General features: G+C 37.0%; 1 protein-coding gene across 1 annotated transcript in view; it reads right to left on the bottom strand.

Annotated features, from left to right (window-relative positions):
- The window catches only part of LOC148039663 (myosin-9-like), a 36,541-nt gene extending 32,023 nt beyond the window's left edge, over nucleotides 1-4,518 (bottom strand). Inside the window, exon 1 of the mRNA XM_087692561.1 lies at nucleotides 4,050-4,518. Coding sequence (XP_087548687.1) covers nucleotides 4,050-4,052 — 3 coding nt within the window. The 5' untranslated portion in view covers nucleotides 4,053-4,518. The remainder of the gene's footprint in view (nucleotides 1-4,049) is intronic.
- Between the last annotated feature and the right edge of the window lie 15,208 nt (nucleotides 4,519-19,726).

Raw genomic sequence — 19,726 nt, 5'->3', positions numbered from 1 at the left:
CACAACAGAAACAGGTAGCAAGACTCTCCTAGCACTTCACACCCAAAAAAGGGGTTTGGATCCTAACAAGGCGAAAGAACGTAACGAAAGAGAGGTCAAGTTTCCAAATTGGAAAGATGCCAGCAACCAACATTACTACAAATGATAAAGAGGTAAGTAAACTTGCCTAAACAACGTCAGCTCAAAGTCAAAGACATTGGCACTATGAAATGCAATTGGCAAATAGCACATGGGCTCTCACAATAGCAACTAGTATATATAATACATCAAAAAAATCCAAGGCTTGGCATAATCAATCTCATGGTTCAAAAAACAAGTGTAGTCCATATGATCTCATCAAACATGATCAAATGCAAATCTCTTCTCCCAAGAGACATCTCGACCAAAAGCATCTCTACATCCCCCTCTAAGCCTATAGTCCCCCTTTATAACAAGAGACAAAGGGGCTTGATCATGCCACTAACAATAACCCCCATAAATGAATAGCTCAATGTAGGAATGCACCTACACTCCTCTCTAAATGCACATTATAAATATGAAGACCAAGTCTCACCAATTTAAACATGATCACCAAAGACTTGCAAACTCAATGGAACAAGAGACAATGAATATTTCGTGGAAGTAGATGCCATAATACCAACCATCATATGGAGCTACCCCATTTGAATTTCAACCCAACAACTTGTGATGGTTGGCCCACCTGTTACCTAACCAAAGCACGAGCTACAAGAAAGACACGAGACAAGAAAAGTCCACTCTCTCATTGCATGACAGGCTATGGGTGGGAGTGGCTTCTAAAGGCTCTCGAAAACCCAACCCATGCCAACTATTGGCAATTATAGTTCCCCCCACCGCCCCCCCCCCAAAAAAAAAAAAAGAACACAAATCTACATTTATGTCATCATGGTTATTACATAGACGTAAAACTTGTGAACATTGAACTATTGCATAAAAGGTTGATGGACCAAAAAAAAAAAGGAGAAGCACAACCAAAACACAATTTGACAGCTCCAAAGGGCTGCAAATGATGCACCCAACAATGGAGTATCGTCATCAGTACAAGGGATGGTGATGGGCAACAATCTAATGAAACACAACAATAGATCATTTGTTGCTGCAAAAGAACCATTGCATCTTCTTCGAAAGAAACCTAGCACTTCAATACCATGAAAATCATAGTTTTGATAGCACAAAAAAGGTGTTGCAACTTGCCGTGTTGCGGCCAATAAAAAAAAGTGCTTCCATATGTAGAAGGGGTTTGATATACAAAACACAAATCCACAAGGTAGCAAAAGGATGAAAACCAATAGCAAATCATCATTTTATCACAATGAAAACCACCATACCTTCTTTGGGAGACAGCTCATGCTTTTATACCATGTCAAAATGTGTGCATGTGAAATCTTATGTGATGCAAAAGTTGTAGAAGGATGCCTGAAGATTATGAATGAATCTAGACATGTACGAGTCATGATACATTAGCAACATAAAAAAGGGTGCTGATAAGAGAGTGCCCAAGGCACTCACCCAAGAGGGATGAGGACCAAAGTTACCAAAGAAACACAAGGCTTAGGACTGCCTATAAATAGGCATACACATATATGAGAGAAGAGAACATAGGCAAGCCCACAGAGTCAACCTAGAGAATGTACTGAACCTTGGTAGTTGGACACAGCTCTTAATGCCTCACTAACTAAGTGATAGGACTCACAAATCTACTTCTTCTTCCCCAAGCATTTCTACTCCTTCCCCATCCCCTTAGGTTTCCTCAAGGGGTATTGAGTCCTCTGAGGGGGCACTTAATCAACAATGCTAAGGGGGATTGCAAACTAAAACAAAGCAAACTTTGAGATAAAAGCAGCAAGAAGCCTTGCCTAAAGCTCCTATAATTAAGTTCAAAAGTGTTTGGAGAAGGCTCTCTAGGAATAAGTTGTAGATAACTATAGCAAGTGGTAGATGTACCTACAAACATGATCTCAATTTCTTTTGCTGCCCATAACAATTCATGATGGTCAATCAAAATCAAATTTGAAGAAAAATGTGAGTGTATAACAGCTAAACCTCCAAACTTGATTGACTATCTGACATGGAGCATGGAATAGCAACATCATGGCCCCCAAGACACATATACATATGGTGAACGTGAAATATAAAATGTTATTTGTGTATATCAGCCCAAACCTCATCCCTATCATCGCTATCCTCATCCCCTTCCTGATCCCATGTTACTTTGGCACATGGCTTCCTCAAGTTTTTACTATTACTATTGACTTCAAGTTCATTGTATTTAATACTAACTTGGGATTTAGGGCTCAATGTTATCGAATAACTCAAATCTCAAGGTGATCACAAGTTGTCAATAAACACTTCTTGCAATGTTGGCTTTAACAATAACTCAATTAACAGAGGTTGCTATAGTAATGCAATTGTAATCCTAACATATTTTTTGTGAAAAGAATGCTTGTTACCCCACCCATCCTTGCTTAATTAACTCTAAGTACATCAAAGTGCAATTGATCACATTGAGGATGGGAGTGTGCTTGTCTCTATTCTCTTTATCCTCCACAAAATGAGGATGATGCCGCAAACTTGTTCCTATGCAATACTACATCAGTTCACTCCATCCTAGGGTTGACCTTTGTAGTTTCATGTTTAACATGTCACTCTTGGTCTTTGAATTGATCGAGATGTTATAATATATTACCTTCAAAGTTTAGAGGTTCCACTACCAGTTTAGTATAATTCCCAAACTAGAGAGAAATATGCTTTGCTAAACATTGATAGAAAATAAATGACACCATAAAAGACAAAGTACTACATAGATGTGTCTAATGTTCCACAAGATGCAAGCTTGTTTTGCATTGAAAGATACAAGCCCTACAAATGGAAGAGCCACATCTCAATTGGAAGTGCCAAAGTTGCCACACCCACTATTCAGGAATATTACAAGTGAGAATGCTCGCACCTTATTGATCATACTACAATAATTGGACCAGAACAAGAGCAAACTAAAATATCCGCACCCCAAGACCTAAAAGGTGTGTACAGCATTGTCCAAATTTTGCAAGCTACTTTTTAAGAAACGGATCTTCAATGGTCGACCATGAATCTTTATTGCTTGAACAAAAACTTCATTTATCAAACACAAATCTCCATTGATGGAAAGGACAAAAGGACGAGCAATCTTTTGAAAATCTTCTAAATCAAAGTAATGATTCCCAAATTGTCCCAAGAGCTATTTGCAAAATAATGTCCAAATGCTTCATGTTTGACTTGGGATCCATAACTCCTCATCACTATACATTCATTGAAGAATGTTAACTTTGGAATTTTCCCCTTTGACAAATGCATCCTTCATGTGTAAGATTTAAGTAACCCACTTGAAATAGTCTCCAGCATCAATACCATATGAGGTGAAAAGAGAATGTTTCTTCCTAACATCAACCAAACACTCCTCTCCAATTAAGGCACATAGAATGTGACAACTAGGTTGCAATCTTATATTCGGAGACTCTGCCACTGCATTTCTTACTGTTGCAAACTGATAATACTCCTTGAAACTATGAGTTAGAGGAGCCTGATTTAGGTTCTTTTTTTCGTCCAAGGTAGATAATTAAGTGCTCAACTGATTCTCCCAAATATCGATCAAGACCAGTAAAACAATAACCTCGATGGCCACGCAACAGGCAATCCTGTACAGTAAAATACAAGCTGGAACGCCATAGACCGTATCCAAAAGCTACCTAAAGACTGTTCCTCGGGTAGCACTGAGAGTGTGCATCTTCGAAAGTGTCGAGCACATCGAAGAGAAAAAGGGGATAAATAAGAAACACGGCTGCCATCTAGGCTTACGATCAACCCTTCCCCATATTATGCTGGATCCTTGATGGATCGACGATGCAAGTGTCAAAGTACTTAGCTTTCCGCTCCCTCACAGCCAAAGGCTGAAAATCGGATTCGCCATTGCAACAAAATGCCGCGATTTTTTCAAACGACGTACCGAAATGCGAAAGGAAGGAAAAAAGAGGTTGAGAAGAAATGAACGGTACCATTTGATCGAACTAGTTGCCGGCAAGCTATCGAATCCCGAGATGAAGGTGAACTGATACTCCCATGGACAGGAGGACGCCGACCTTACAATGACGGCCAACAGGGGGCAGGCGACAAGCGGCGAGCTCTCCTTGAGGGGGAGAGCTCGAGGAGCGGCAAGATCGAGCCGATGAGGGAAGGATCGCCAGCGGGGACTTGTGGAAGGAGGATGACTAGCACGATCGATGCAGGCGAGGCTTTGGTGGAGCTCCGGGCTAGGGTTTGGCGATGGCGATGACTGATGAGGGGAAGGATGGGAAGAAATGGATATGCGGGGGAGGGATAATGGAAGGGGAGAGGGTGTTTGCTGTATCTGTATCTGTATATCTCTTCCTTCCGCCTCTGTATGTGTGTGTGTGTGTTTGTTGGAAGTTCTGTCCGACTTAGGGAGATGGTGTGGAAAAGCGGCGGCAGAGGCAGGGGAAAAGCATAAATGCTAGACTAGCACTATTTCGAGCCACCATTTCCTTCTCATTTTCTCCCAATTTTTAAATTTCCCGTCGGTATCTCTCCCTTTTTTCTTTTTCTCTCAAAAGCAGCAAATTTGGTCCGCCTCTTCTCTCTCGCTTATTGGCGCCCATATATCGTGTGACCAGCACCTTATTTTTATCATTGTTAAGGTTGATAAATGTACCCTTTCAATTACTCTAATTTGGCTTAATTAAGATACCAAAACATAAGTTGTGATGGAAGCAAGAATCTGTTTGAGCTTTTTCGTCGAATGGAGTGCCTAGTGATCATATTTTTAGTGAGATTTAGACAAGTATTGCATCAGGCCTACACGTCGACTATAGACTCGCTCAAGCTACTTAGCTAGGAATCAATCTCACAAGCACACAACCCATCCAATATTCCCCCCAAGTGAGCTCCTGCTCGAGGGTATCTATTTGAACGATTGCACATGCATAATATGCTTTCGATGAATGCAATGTCTCAAGAGAAAGAATTACTCCAAGTTAGAGCAAATTAATTGCTCTAAGTTAAATAACAAGTTGATATGAATAGACCACTAAAAGAGATTGAACCCAAGACAAAGGATAAGTGTTGTGTATTTCTCTCTCCTCTTTTCATAATCTTTTTCAATCTATGTGTGTGTCTGTGTGTTTATGTGTGCATGCTCATGGGTGTTCCTTAAAGAGTGATACTCAAGAAGTAATGGTCTATGTTCATTTGTAGGTACAACAATTGAAGTATGTCTAGCTACCTAAAGTTCACTGGTTCACACACATGGCATTTCTCTCATTTTTTCTTGACTTTCCCCCATAATCACTTGTTGCACTTGAAGATGGTGGCACATCATACATAATTTTTAATGCTTGCTTACAATAAGTTATAGGAAAGGTGGAAATTTTAGCTAGAGGTTTAATGTGTCTACTTTTTAATGTTCACCTACAATAAGTTGTAGGAAAGGTGGAAAACTTCTCAAGAGATCACCCATCCCAATATTGTTGGCACACACAAGCACTTACCTAAAGGATTTTCCAATTTGGTCTAACCATCTAGACCCCAAAACCTTAATGATGATGAAGACCTTTGGTTCGACTCATCTACAACTTAGCACCACTCTAAAACCCCCTCGTTCCAACATGTCCAAGAATACATGCAAGTTAGCTATGCCCAATGTAATACCAATGCTTGCCAACCAATCTAGACATCATGCAACCTCAACCTTTAACTCTTTGTTAGTAGTAGATGTCCAAGTTCATGCAAAATTTTGTCCATAAACTCTACCTTTTTGCTACAATAAACTATGACATTGTGGCTCATGTTTTTATTTACTTGGTGTCTAAAAGCCAATTATGTTTTTTTAAAAGCTTACCTTACTCAAAAACCACACCATACCTCGTGTTTCTTTGGCCGGAGCACTCGCTTTTTCTTCAGAGTACACGTTCCACATTAAACAATGTTTTTCCTAAGTTATATAACCCAAGACAACTTGTTTAGGTGTTTCAACCATCAAAACCATTTAATTCCTTAAGTAGAAAGAACAATAGATTGAGCTCTAAAATAAAGCTAACAACCCTACTACTAAAGATCATAAAAAGAAAGATTAATAGAAGTCTACATTGAGAATGCAAAATAAGAAGGATTAAGGTGTGTACAAGCTTCAAACATAGGCATAGAGACCAAGATGATTTGCAATCACTTTAGATCATCCTATAGCATATTTTAAATGCCATATTCACCATGATTACCAAGCACTTTGGCTATCAATGAAAACAATAGTATGAGAGATGATCAATGTAGACAATAGTACAAGAGATTATCAATGTAGACAATAGAGTGAGAGATGATCAATCAACACATAAATTAGCATCTAAGTTATACTAGTCAATCATAGTTGTAAAGGACCTTGTACTAAACTTCACAAGTGAAAGTAGTCATATTAGGTTGCTTTTGTTTGACCAAGGTGCACATGAAGCACCAAGATAAAAGAAATTGTGTTAGTGAACACCATGTATCATAAGGATTGACCTTATTATAATTACAAAATGTATGTAGCAATGGGATCAAATGCCACGTGGATAGAATAATGGTTATCAAACCAACCCTCCAAGTAGCAAAATATCCACTTCACACCTTGCTAGTGCTTTCGATTTTTGGGCTATGCTCAAAATTTCTTCCATGTGACACTATAAACTACATCTCTAATATAATGTGGCAAGCATAAAGAAGGGCATGTGATAGTCTAGTGATACAAGGATTGCCAAGGATCTTGAAGATTGACATAAAAACAGTGTTTTGCATGAATAGACATAGGCTTACATGCATCAAAACCCAATCCTTTTAGCAGCCAATGAATGCACTTCATTAGTTGCACAAGAATGACATCCTTTTGTCACATAAATTCAATGCTAAGTGGTAGCATGCAGGAATTTCAAGTTTGATATTTCAAATTTAGAGTAGAACTCAACTTTGAAGGCTAAAATTTCGACCTAGTCTACTTGATAAGAGTAGTAAATCACCCACATATACAATGATGGTTAATGTTGATCCTTTGTGTCTCCTTAGATAAAGTGTACTCCTAGTCAAATGATTGGAAATAGTGTAAGCCATCATGTAAATATTTATCTTCTCATACCAACCCATCTTTTTTTTCTCCACTATTTTTGGCGCCACCATGTTGCCACCACCAATCCATGATATCCCTCTCTCTTATCCAACTTCTAGTGAGCACTACCTTTTGTGCCAAGCTTAGTATTGTAGTGACCGATGTTGCCATCGACTTTCATTAGCCTTCAGGTAGTCAATCAAATACCACATGTTATACTTGAGTATGATATCATACTCCTTCTGTATGGAATGCATCCAATGAAGATCCTCGCTTGCTTCTTCAATGAGATCGACTCCTTTTGATCACGTATAAAAATAATAAGAGCATGGCATCAACAAATGAATACGTGCAAATAAGTTCAACATGTGTCTTGCTAGGTAGAAAAGCAATCAATTTATAATCCTTCATTACCTAAAAGTCCCACTCAAGTAATCATTTTGATTCATTAATGGTCACTCTCCCTTCAATCACTTCCTCGTCCAAACCCCTTTTGTTAATGGGTAATATACATGGTTGCATATGAGACAATGTGGGTGCCAAAGAACCATCGTCAGGAGCATGTAAATGTTCTCTGTCAAGCTATCCAATACCCAAAAAAAAAAAGTTAAGGCTATTAAAGAACGACCATTGGGAGCATACAAATGCTGTCCAACAAGCTATCCAGTCCTAATAAAGACCAATAACAATATCAAAGATAGGTCAACTCAACACATTTGCTACATTTTCCCATGAGAGGAAGGGTTAAGTTGCATATCAAGCAAATAGCACTCCCTTGCAAAAAATTACTCTCTTTATAGTAGGATTATAAAGTCTACACCCTTTTCCTTCATTTATATACTAATAAATATTCATTTCATGGTCTTATAAGGCAACATTATGTGCTGTTTGCTTGACACTAGCACATAAACAAACAACAAACGTGCAACGGTATGCTTTTTTGCCATGATAAGCCTCATAAGGCCTAACCAACTACTATGCCTTGGATGGGATATGTATTCAACATGTAGTTAGTACACATACTCACCTTCAATCAATAGTTATTGTGAGGCAAGGCTTACACCTTTGCCATGCATCGTGCCATAAAATTTCTCATTTTCTTTTGAATCACTCCATTTTTTTGTGGATTACATTCATTATTTAATGCATGTTTTAGCCACACACATGTGAGATTCCTTGGATATATACTCCCCCATATGGTCTCGACAAAATTTCCTAAGAGTACAATACATCTCATTCTCTGCCACCATAAATAAAAACTGCTTAGAATACATTAACACATTTGGCTTTTATTAAGAGGATAAACCCATTTTAGACCAATGTAGTTACTAATGAATGTCACAAAATATGGAACCCACCACTTGAGAATGTCCTTGTGTGGTCAAAAGCATCATTGTTGTGATTAAGGAACCTATTGCACTACACTTTACCAAGAGTGTAATGCTTATGTTGTGTTCTTATTGATTTTGCAACAAGGCAAATGGGATACAATGTCTTGCTTACCAAGATTGATTAAGGTAAGCACAATACAAAGATCCAAAACGTGTGCATCACAACTTACCCCAAGCAAAAAAGTTACCACGAAGGAATTCTCACAGTGGTGACATCCAAAATGTTTAACACTATGAAACCATAATACATACAATATAAGGAACCAAAGTAACCACATACACATGAAATAATAGAGAAAGATAGACAAAACAAGAACAATGTACTACTAAAGATTTACATGGCATGTATGTATAAGCACAATGGGACCAACATATAAGGTCATAAAGGAAAACCCAAGTAGGGACCACATTGAGAAGTTGTATGGGTGCACTGGCCACATGCAACTCGCCAAATAAGAAATTCACAACCCTAACAACTATGGACCACCATGAGAAGTGCATTGGGCACATGCAACTAGCCAAACATGAAATTCTCAACCTTAAGCACTTTGTGTCCTTAAAATTTTGGTGGCTTCACACATAGAGAAGAACAAGGATTTCTAGCACACCCTTGCAATTCAACAAGGAACTAAAGAAAGTTGGAACAAAGAGTAGCCAAGATTCTTAAGAACGATAAGAACGAGACCTTTAAAACATTTGAGATCTCAAAAATATCTAGAGATAATGATGTGAAAATATCCCACAGTATTGATGAAGGAACTTTGAAGCCCTTAAACCTTGGTTTTATATGAGTCATTCTAATTACACATGGTGAGGTGCAAAAAGATCTACCAAATCTTAAGAAAGAGAACACCTCAATGTTGCCCAAATTTGGAACTCCACAAGAGTAGGTACACCCTCTCATCATTAGTTTGGTCTATCCTTTGTAGGATAAGTGTAGGATGTACGTGGCTAGCTTCCAAGAGCAAATCTACAAAACTTGAAGACATAAAAGTTGCATCATCACAAAGAGCTAAAGGTGCCAAAAAACTAACAGAAATGATTCATGGTATATAGTTAAGTCTATAGCAACCATCTAGGAATGAATAATTGACCACCCTATCAATAGAGTTGACATCTACTGGCATCATCTTTTGGAGGAAAGACATTCAATGAAAGACCAATAAGGCCCCTTAACCATTGAAGAAGTGCTAAGTTGCCATGAGATACATGTAAAAATTACACAACACAATGTATATAATGCAAGCAAGGAATAGATATATACACAACAAATAAGAGAAGCATAGAAAGTTTCTATAATTCCAAACAAATTGATACAAACATGGTTCTATCCGCCCATGCACTTCCATTGTGAAGCTTAAATGGTGATCTAAATAGATGATAGGTGAAGAGCTTAAGGCCAGTTGAAACAACTATGATTGTATAGTTCCCAAGGTGGTTAGGTCAGCTTGATCGACCTACAATAGTATGAACCTTCACTAGTCAACCAATGAATATTCTAGGGAATAGGGGTCCTTGATAACTCCCACACCTTGCACTCCATGCAATGTGCCTTGAGTCACTACTAACTTGACTACTCTATCTAACCTAAAGGTTAGATCCACAAAGATTACATTTTTTCCATCCAATCACATAGACCTCATCAAACATACAAAGTTAGGACGCAACCAATGTATGGGTTCACATGCAGCTTCTCCTCATAATTGGGGCCTTATAACTTTGAGTACCATGGATCATCAGTGGCATCTTATGAGGGTGGGACATTGAGTATATCTAACAATACAACTCTACCTAGTCGTGTAAACTCCACAAAAGCACAACTACCAATGTTATACTTGAAAGGAATCCAAAACAATGGACCAATCCCTATCTCTTCCATTCCAAATCTCAAAATCCAACCTAGAAAGTAGGGATAGAAGAAGCACATCAAAGAAGGAAGATGACATCGGTGCATTAAGAACCAATAGAAAGATGTCAAATATAGATCCAAATAGCTAGATCACATAAGCACTAAGTTATCAAACTCTTAATAAACCAATGAGGCCAAGTTTTGAAAGCAATACACGTGTACATAGGTATGTTGTGTTTATGTAACAAAGTATGTGCATGCATGGTTATGTATGCATGTATGTATGTATGTATGCATGCATGCATGCATGCATGTTTATATGTATAAGTATGCATGGATATATGTGTGTATATGTACTTAAGTACTTATGTGTGTGACGCATGCATCTTATGTGCATAGTCAAAGGTGATTTATCTACATAACACATGCATGGTTGAAACATAGGCAAATTAAACAATCATCGATCAAAGTGTGGTATACATAAGGCTTTGGTTCAAAATAAGGGGCATAATTATGTATTTCTAACTCTATGATACATAATAGAACATTACTTATGTAAAGGTTTTCTTGCTACAATTCACTTATTTGAAAAATAATTTCAAAACTCTTATCAAATAATAACTTATTAATATGAAATAGATGCACCAAGTCAAACACACATTCTACAATTTGTTAATCCATGCAGCACCTAACTTCAAGAAGCTATAAATTGTTTGTTGGAGTTTGTAGCAAAGTGCCCTTGAGCATAAGTAGATTAAGAATAATCACTAACTATAAGTGCACAATGGTCAATGTCTGTCATATCACACGTATGTGTGAAATTCTACTCACTATAAGAGAGATCATAGCAGAAAAAACACACGAGCATATGCATGTTATTATCCACAAGAAAAAAAGTAAGGTGTAATCTCTGCAAAGTTCACATATAGTTGGAACTCTTCCCTTGTATAAAAGGTATACAAACACCTTACATTATTCTATCACATTGGAAAAAGTAACAAAGTAAGTTATGGGTTCAACCTTGTAAGTATACGAGCCAAATAGGCTAGTATGGTAAAAAGATTTCTTCAAGCATAGGAACATCTAATCTAAATACAAGAGTTGTCATTTTTTCACAAGTCACACTCTATATATAAAGAGTTTAGCTTAAAAGCACAATTATATATTTCTAAGACCATTGAGATGAACTTGTTTGCCTTTTATAAAGTTCATGTTAGCTATCTTCTCTTGCAAGTTGATAATGCTTATGCCATCATGGGATTACCATAAAATATGTGAGCCCACTATTGTTATATATTTAAATAAAGATAGAATAACTTACACGTCAATCAATGAGTGTATTTAATAGTCTTTTGTTGTGGATCATTTGTGTGTAGATCTGGCCCATGGACTTTGGAAAAATTGTACAATCTTGAAATGATATTGTAAGTGTTCACACTAATTGAAATAGTGAACTCTTAGATTTGCACAGCAACCACATTTAGAAAATATATACACATTAAGCAAGATACCTAGTTCATAGAGCCCAATGTGGTTGTCTTGCATTGTAAATGTAAGAGAAAAAGCCAAAGAAGTCAATGGATTTCTAGCAATTGATACTAAAAACACGACCCACTATGTATTATCTTTTTTCTAAATACTTCATTGTAAGTATGTGTGTATGAGAGAGAAAGAGGGAGAAATGACACAAATTTTAACCCATTTAAAGAAGTAATTGCTCTCTTGAATTCTAGGCCTCACAATTACTTAAGAATATCAAATAGTGAATGTGCTATTAATCCAATCAAGAATTTTCTATTGAGGGGAAAAAAAGAAGAAGCTCAACCCTCAAAATCATGGTGCATCATGTGAAATTTCTTTAAAAAGTTCATCACAATCATATAATTTACATTTTGGAATTGAATATTTATTTTTGATTGAATTTGTGTGGTTTTCAAATGGAATACAAAGTAACAACATATGGATTCAACTCAGCAAGACCTATCTTTTATCATGAATAACAATTAACACTTATCTTTGATGAAAATGTTGTTTGTTAGGCAATACCCCTTATGGGAGAATTCTAGCATCTAGGAGATTTCTAGCACTCATATCAACATGATTAAAAATCACAAATCAACATCAACACTAGCAAAACATTGAAGCAAAGCATGCAATATTTCATAACTTTATCGAAAAGCTTTTGTCTACCACATATTATGCTAGCACAACTTGTTTTGAAAAAACTTTATCTAAATATAAAGAAAAGCTTGAATATTTGATACTAACAATGCATTGAACTACCTCAAAACCCACAAGACAACTTCTAAATCACCAACCTCAAAGTCTAGATGAGGAAGAAACAACATTTTTAGGCAAAAATTTTGTTGAACACTAAGGCCTACTTTAGGCAAAAAAATATTGCACAAATGCACCAAACAGTTGATGTCCTATTGTTGAGATGTCAAGCTCAACACAACCTAACACTCACATACCCGGATGATTGTTTCTGCATTCATATGAATGGCATGATTGATACCCGCATTGAAATATGCTTCTAGTGATACTCTATAGTTGAACCTTAGTTCACCTCCCCGAGTTATGGGATATCTATCTAGTCATCTTGCTAATTAGTGTAGGTAAACATTATGGACAACTTGTACATTATTATGTTGTATTTTTTATTTATCTTTTGCAAACTATTGTTGTGAAGAAGAAGAAGAGATTGCGAGGATTGGGAGGAGCTTGATGAGCTATGCAAGTCCACTATTATTTTGTCATTATCAAAGTAGGTGTACTTTAATATCATTGACACTGAGGGTGGTGCTTATGTATAATGGAAAAAGATTTGTGATCTTTATGAGAAGTAGAGTCCTACATTTGAGTTGTATTGGTTGAAGAAGCTTGTGGACCTTTGTATCAAGCAAGGCACACGTATGTCTACTCATTTGAATGAGTTCCACTCTATTTTTAGTTAGCTTGTTTTGCAAGACATCAAGTTTAAAGATAACATAAAGTCTTTGTTCTTTCTTGTCACATAGCCTAAATCATGGAATACTTTTGTATTGCTATGAGTGCTAATCCCAATAAGGGTGATTTTAAATACAATGATGCAGAGAGCGTTCTACTGACAAAAGAAGTAAATAGTAAGAATATTGATGGACCTCGCACTTCTCATGCATTGACTATTAGAGGCATAAATGGTGGAAATGGTAATAATAACCATGGTAGAGACTCATAGCCTAATGGGAGCAAGTCTCAATCTTGTGGGCAATCTCGTAGTAAGTCTCAAAGTCCTAAGTCCTCTTTAACATGTCATTATTGTGGGCAATAGGATCACGTTAGGACGCAATGCCATAAAATGCACAATGATAGGCATAATGAGAAAGGTAAGGGAAAAGTACATGAAAATGCAAAGTCCATTGACATTATACCTAAGTCTAGTGTGAAGATAGAGGAGATAAATGCATTGCAATACTGTTCTAATGACTACATTATTGCGCCTTTGTCTCTTGATGCCACTTAGTTGATTGATGCACCATTTGCTTACTCTTAGTATTAGCAATTTGATTTGGGGGCTTCCTTCCATGTTACCCCACATTACCATTGGTTTCATAGCTATTGTACTATTACAAGTTCTATTAGACTAGGAGATAGCCTACATTGGATATCATTGGCATAAGTGATGATAGGTACTTGTACTCCTTTTATGCTTCATGATGTACGTCATGTCTCAACTTTGACAAAGAGCCTTATTTCACAATGGACAATTGGATGATTGGATAATGATAGGTACCATGTATTCTTTGGTGATTCTTTGTTGAAGATCACATGTGGTAGTCTTGTTTTTGCTAGAGGTGCCAAGGTTGGTAGCCTCTACCCTTTGCTTATTTTGGGTATGTTGACCATGTTTTGTAGTGTGACTGATCTTCCACGTGTATCTTTCTGGCATCATCGCCTTAGGCACATGTCCTTAAAAGGAATAAAAGTACTTACTCATTTTTGTAGTATCTTCTTCCTCTTGATTACTCATGTTTTGATTCATGCGATCATTGTCTTTATGGTAGGTAGACTCATAATTTGCATAAAAAGTCTAGTTCTATGCATGTGGGTGAGCCTTTGGCTCTTTTGCATTCGGATATTTGTGGCCCCAAGACTTGTTAGTCTTTGGGTGGTGCGAAGTACTTTGTTACATTCATAGATAAATAGTCAAGTAGGGTTCATGCCTATTCCATTAAGTAGAAACAAAATGTTTTGTCAATGTTTTAGTGCTTTCTCACCATGGTTGAGAACCAATCTATGCATATGTTGAAATGCCTATGGCTTGATAATGGGGGGTGAATATGTTTCAAAGGCTTTTGAGCAACTATATGACGAGAGGGGAATTAAGCGTTAGCTGACTATCCCATACATCCATCCTAGAATGAGAGGGAAATTAAGCGTAGTTGATTGTCCCATACATCCATCCTAGAATGGTATGGCAAAGTGCATGAACAAAACTATTCATGAAAGATTCCTTAGTATGCTTAGTCAAGCAAGCTTATCACACAACACTTTCAGACTAATAAATTTACTAATAATGTGCATATCATTAATAAATCCTCATGTAGTACTGTTGATGGTAGAGTTGTGGAGGAGTATGGTCTGGGAAACCTCCCTTGTATGCACAATTTGCAAGTCTCTAGATGTGAGGCTTTCTACCAAACGAGCGTATTAAGTTGGATCTAAAGTTTATCAAATGTATATTTCTTGGATATGGGAATACATGTGAGATGGACTATTACCTTTGGGATCCACAAGCTTAGAAGGTTATTCATAACAATGATATTATCTTCCACAAGGATAAGATGCATATGAGACTAGAATATGTTGGGAATAAATGGCCACTGTGTCTTTTATATATGCACCGATGTGAATGCACACTTAAAAACTTGTACTTTACATATATCTATCTCTAAAACCTTAAAGAGGTACAATTCATTATACCCACACGTCATGCATCTCACACTCTCTACTTTCTAATGTTGCTCATGTTTCTCTCTCTCTCTCTCTCTCTCTCTCTCTCTCTCTCTCTCTCTCTCTCTCTCTTTGTGCATGCCATTGCCATTGCTAACCATGTCAAATTTGGTCTTGATATGCACTTGTAATACAATTTTTATGCAAATTGAGTACATTGGACCCCTGACAAAATTGGGGCTTTTGCAAAATTTACAAAATTTTGACAAAATTGGATTGTGGAATCTACTTGGAAGTTATGTCTGATGCAATTTGAGTAGCCCGATGAGAAAATTTTTGGGGCTTTTGACTGTGTGAGTCAAAATCATGCTCATGGATGTATTTGGATCATAAATTGTAGCTAAATTTTGGGGCTTTCTCATACAATTGATGTATTAGCATGTGGCACAATTGTAGTTACTTGTGGCGTGTTGCTGTAACACACATTTTGTGACTCTAAAAATTGATTTGCAGATCTGAAATTTCTAAAATTACTTAGTTTTTCATCACTAGTTGGTACTTGTTTTGTACCTTGGTAATTTGTGTGACAATTGGGCTTGCATTTGTTGAATTTTGAGTCACTTTTAGGCTATAAATCATAGCTTGCAATAGTGATAGTAGCAATCTTTTGCACATTAAGAAGCTTGAGGAGGGTGCACACAACTTTGCTATATTGGTAGAAGCAATGCTATAATGTCTTGGTGCAAAAGAAATAAGTGAAGCCAATCAAGACCAAAGGAGTAAAACTAGCAACCATGGATCAAGGCGAGTGAGATGAGTTAGATTAGCTTACATACTCTACCATAAAGCTTTCAATGTCGCACTTTGCCATTTAACATAGAGAAATTGAAATTTGCTTATGACATGTGGCAAAGACTTGAGGAGTTATATGCTCAGAAAAGTGCAATAAGCAAGATTTATTGGTTGAAATTTTTTATGGACCTTTGTATGAAGGAAGGTATAGCTATGCACGTACATTTAAATGAGTTTAACTATATTTACAGCTTATTGATTGATTTGGAGTTAAACATCGATGACAAGTTCAATGCAACATTCTTGCTATGCACTTTGCTTGAAAGTTGGGACACTTTTAGGAAAACAATGAGTAACTCCAATGCCATTGGAGAGCTCATTACTCATGGAAGAGCTCAATAGGCAAAATAATTCAGCAAACAAGTCTTCCAATACAATGCATACTAGAGGCAGATCTAGCAGAAGGGTAATTCTAACAACAAAAGCATGCAGCAAATCTTGTGGAAAAAATGTAGAGTGCCATCATTATGGCAAGAAAGGGTACTTCAAGTGGGATTGTTTTAAGTGAAAGAAAGAGAAGAACAAGGGCAAAAGCACTGATGATAGCAAATATGAGAAAAAGGATAGAAAACATGCAAAGAAGAGTAGTGTGAATATAGAGGAAGTCAATGTAGTCAATCACAAGAGTGATGGTGGCAATGATGTACTCTTTGCTTCTTCTTTTAGTACATAGTCATCGATTGCAAATCCTAAAGATGACATGAACACTTGGATTCTCATTTCATGTGCCTCATTCCATGTGACCATGAGTGGCTTTTTGATTGCAATGGTGGTAGACATGGTGTCATCCACTTGGGGACAACTATGCATGTGACATTGCAAGGATTGGTTGTGTGCAATTGGCATTTCAGCATGGTCCAGTGTTCACCTTGCGTAATGTGAGGCATGTACCCTAGCTTAAGAAGAGCTTGATAAGCATAGGGCAGCTAGATGATGAAGGCTATGACACCACTTTTGGGGATGGCAAATGGAATATATGTAAGGGATCTAGGATCGTTGGTAAAGGCTCTAAGAGTGACATTTTGTATCCATTACATGTATCTAGTATCTGTCACCATATTGTCTCCATAACTGAGTATCCAAGTGTGTCTTTGTGGTATAGTTGGTTGACACATGAGTCAAACTAGGATGAAGGTGCTTTCTTATGTAGGTTATTTGCCCTATTTGAGGTATGTTGACTTTGATCATTGCATATTTGGTAAGCATGTTCAAACATCACATAAAAAGTATATTTCATTAAATCTTCACCCTTAGAGTTGCTACATTCAGATGTATGTGAGATGCTAGGGTTGTCTCTATGAAAAAAGAAATAATTTATCATATTTGTTGATGATACCAACAAAAACTATGGATTTATCCAATACATCATAAAGATGAGGCATCAGATAAGTTTTAAAAATTCATGGCACTTTGTTGAAAATATGACCTACAAGACATTAAAGTATCTTCGATTTGACAATGGTGGAAAATATGTGTTAAAATCCTTTTATGCCTATAGGACAACAAAGAGTGCCCATTGTACAACAACAAATACCTATTGTAAATGACCCTATAAATGTAGGAAATGATGTTGAAATTGATCAGTAAAAAGTTACCCATGATATACCACAGTTTTAGCAAGAAAGTGTGCCATTAGAATAGCCAAAACAGATAGGACAGCATGTTGAATAATTTGAACAATAAGCTATTAATGCAGATTTATAGGCCAAAGCCAGAAACATAGATCATTGCATCCATAGGTCGACTAGAAATACCAAACATCCATATAGGTTTGTTCCTAGTGCAAATTGTGTTGATGATTATGTCATGTTGACAGGTTGTGGTGAACCATCATGCTTCAAGGAAGCAATGGACTAAGAGGACAACAAGAAATGGCATAAAGCTATGCTATTAGACATGGAATCTCTAACAAAGAATGGTACTTAGGATTTGGTGCATTTGCCAAAAGGACAGAAAGTCCTATCATGCAAATGGGATTGCAAGACAAAGATTACTTTTGGTTCCTTGCCAAAGTATTGATGCTAGGAGGCATATTCCACAATGGATTCCATGAAAAACTATTTATTTATCGAGGCTCGTACACAAGGTGGATTCCTTATGCGAGAAATTTACGGGGACGCTTGTTCGTTTCGGGCGTCAGATTAATTTAATGTGCACAATGGGTGATTCCATAGCGGGTGATTCTATAAAATACATATTAAATTAATGAACGTTTACGAGTTTAGAGTGCGCACTCAAATTAAATTAAGGTCAATACAAATTTCAAACCTAATTAATTATTTTGTAGTTGAAGACTGCTAGGTATTCACTTTTGTTGGGTTTGATTTAATTATTTTCTAACAATTGTGAATGCTTCAATTGATGTGTAGAGTAGGCGACGATGGTGTTGGGTGGCACTGGGTGATGACGTGAATCCAAATACCTAGAAGAATTACTATTTTTGATGGGCACGTGCCTTATCACTAAAGGCGTGGCACCAATATTTATTTAAGCGAGCTTATTTATTAAAGCACTTGATAAAACATTTATTATCTTGTATGTCCATAGACGCTTGGTTAAATATCTCATTATTTGGCCAGACTTTTGAATGCCCAAATGCCTTACTCTATAATTGGGCAAATGGAATGTAAAAGCAAAAGCATGCTATTTGTAAAGTGGGCTATTTTTGGGCTTGAAGATAAATAAATCTATAAATACATGCCTTGTGAAGCGCTCACACAAGGCATGGGGGGAGATTGCACCCAATTGGTGTTTTTGTCTCATATCGTGCAAATTTCTATTTGCTTTTTACTTGTAGTTATGAAGGTTTGTACAGTTTTTTGTTCTTGGGGACTTTCCACATTCGCTATGCACGCATACAACATCTGATCTGTGCATCAGTGGTATTAGAGCGAAGTTGAGATCAAGAGCTTCCAATCACTTGCCATCTTGCGCGAAGGTGAAGCTCTTGGAACAAACAGGCTCTATAGGTTATCTCGCAACAAACGGATAATATAGGCGTGTTCCTGGCGGTGAAGAACCCCTTATTGTACCCTCTGATCGCAAAGGACCTCTCACAGGAGGTGGAGGACCACTTGGGAAGCCCCTTTGTCAAGTCATTTTTTCTTAGAGAGAAAGTAATTGATGTTGTGGAAATTATAAAGCTTAATGCTTAAGCTCTAAACTTTTGAAATTAGTAATTTGGCATGAACTTGCTAATGATGATTCCGTCAAAAACATGTCGTCGTCCTGCACTGAGTCAACAAATTTGCTTAGCTTTTTAAAAGTTATAAGCTATTAATCTTAATCTAAAGCTTAAAGTTTCATTATCAATCTCTTACATAGAAAGTGTTCATACCATGGTACTTCCGAACCGGTTTTGAAGCTTTGGTAAGTCCTTGTTCCCACCTGTGACTTGGCTTAATGGATTTATAGCAAGTAGGTTGTCATGTGCAATCTATGTGGAAGACTATTTTGCTTATAAGAATATCGTTTTCAATTGTCATACCTGAGAAAAAGCAAGATCATAAAAGCAAAGATATAGTAATAAACAAAGCAAGTTCATGGAGATCTTATTCA

Source organism: Lygodium microphyllum, chromosome 2 (genome assembly GCF_053477565.2).
Source record: "Lygodium microphyllum isolate KBCC chromosome 2, Lygodium_microphyllum_v1.1.10, whole genome shotgun sequence".
NCBI lineage: Eukaryota > Viridiplantae > Streptophyta > Polypodiopsida > Schizaeales > Lygodiaceae > Lygodium > Lygodium microphyllum.
This window is presented reverse-complemented; position numbering and strand designations above follow the sequence as displayed.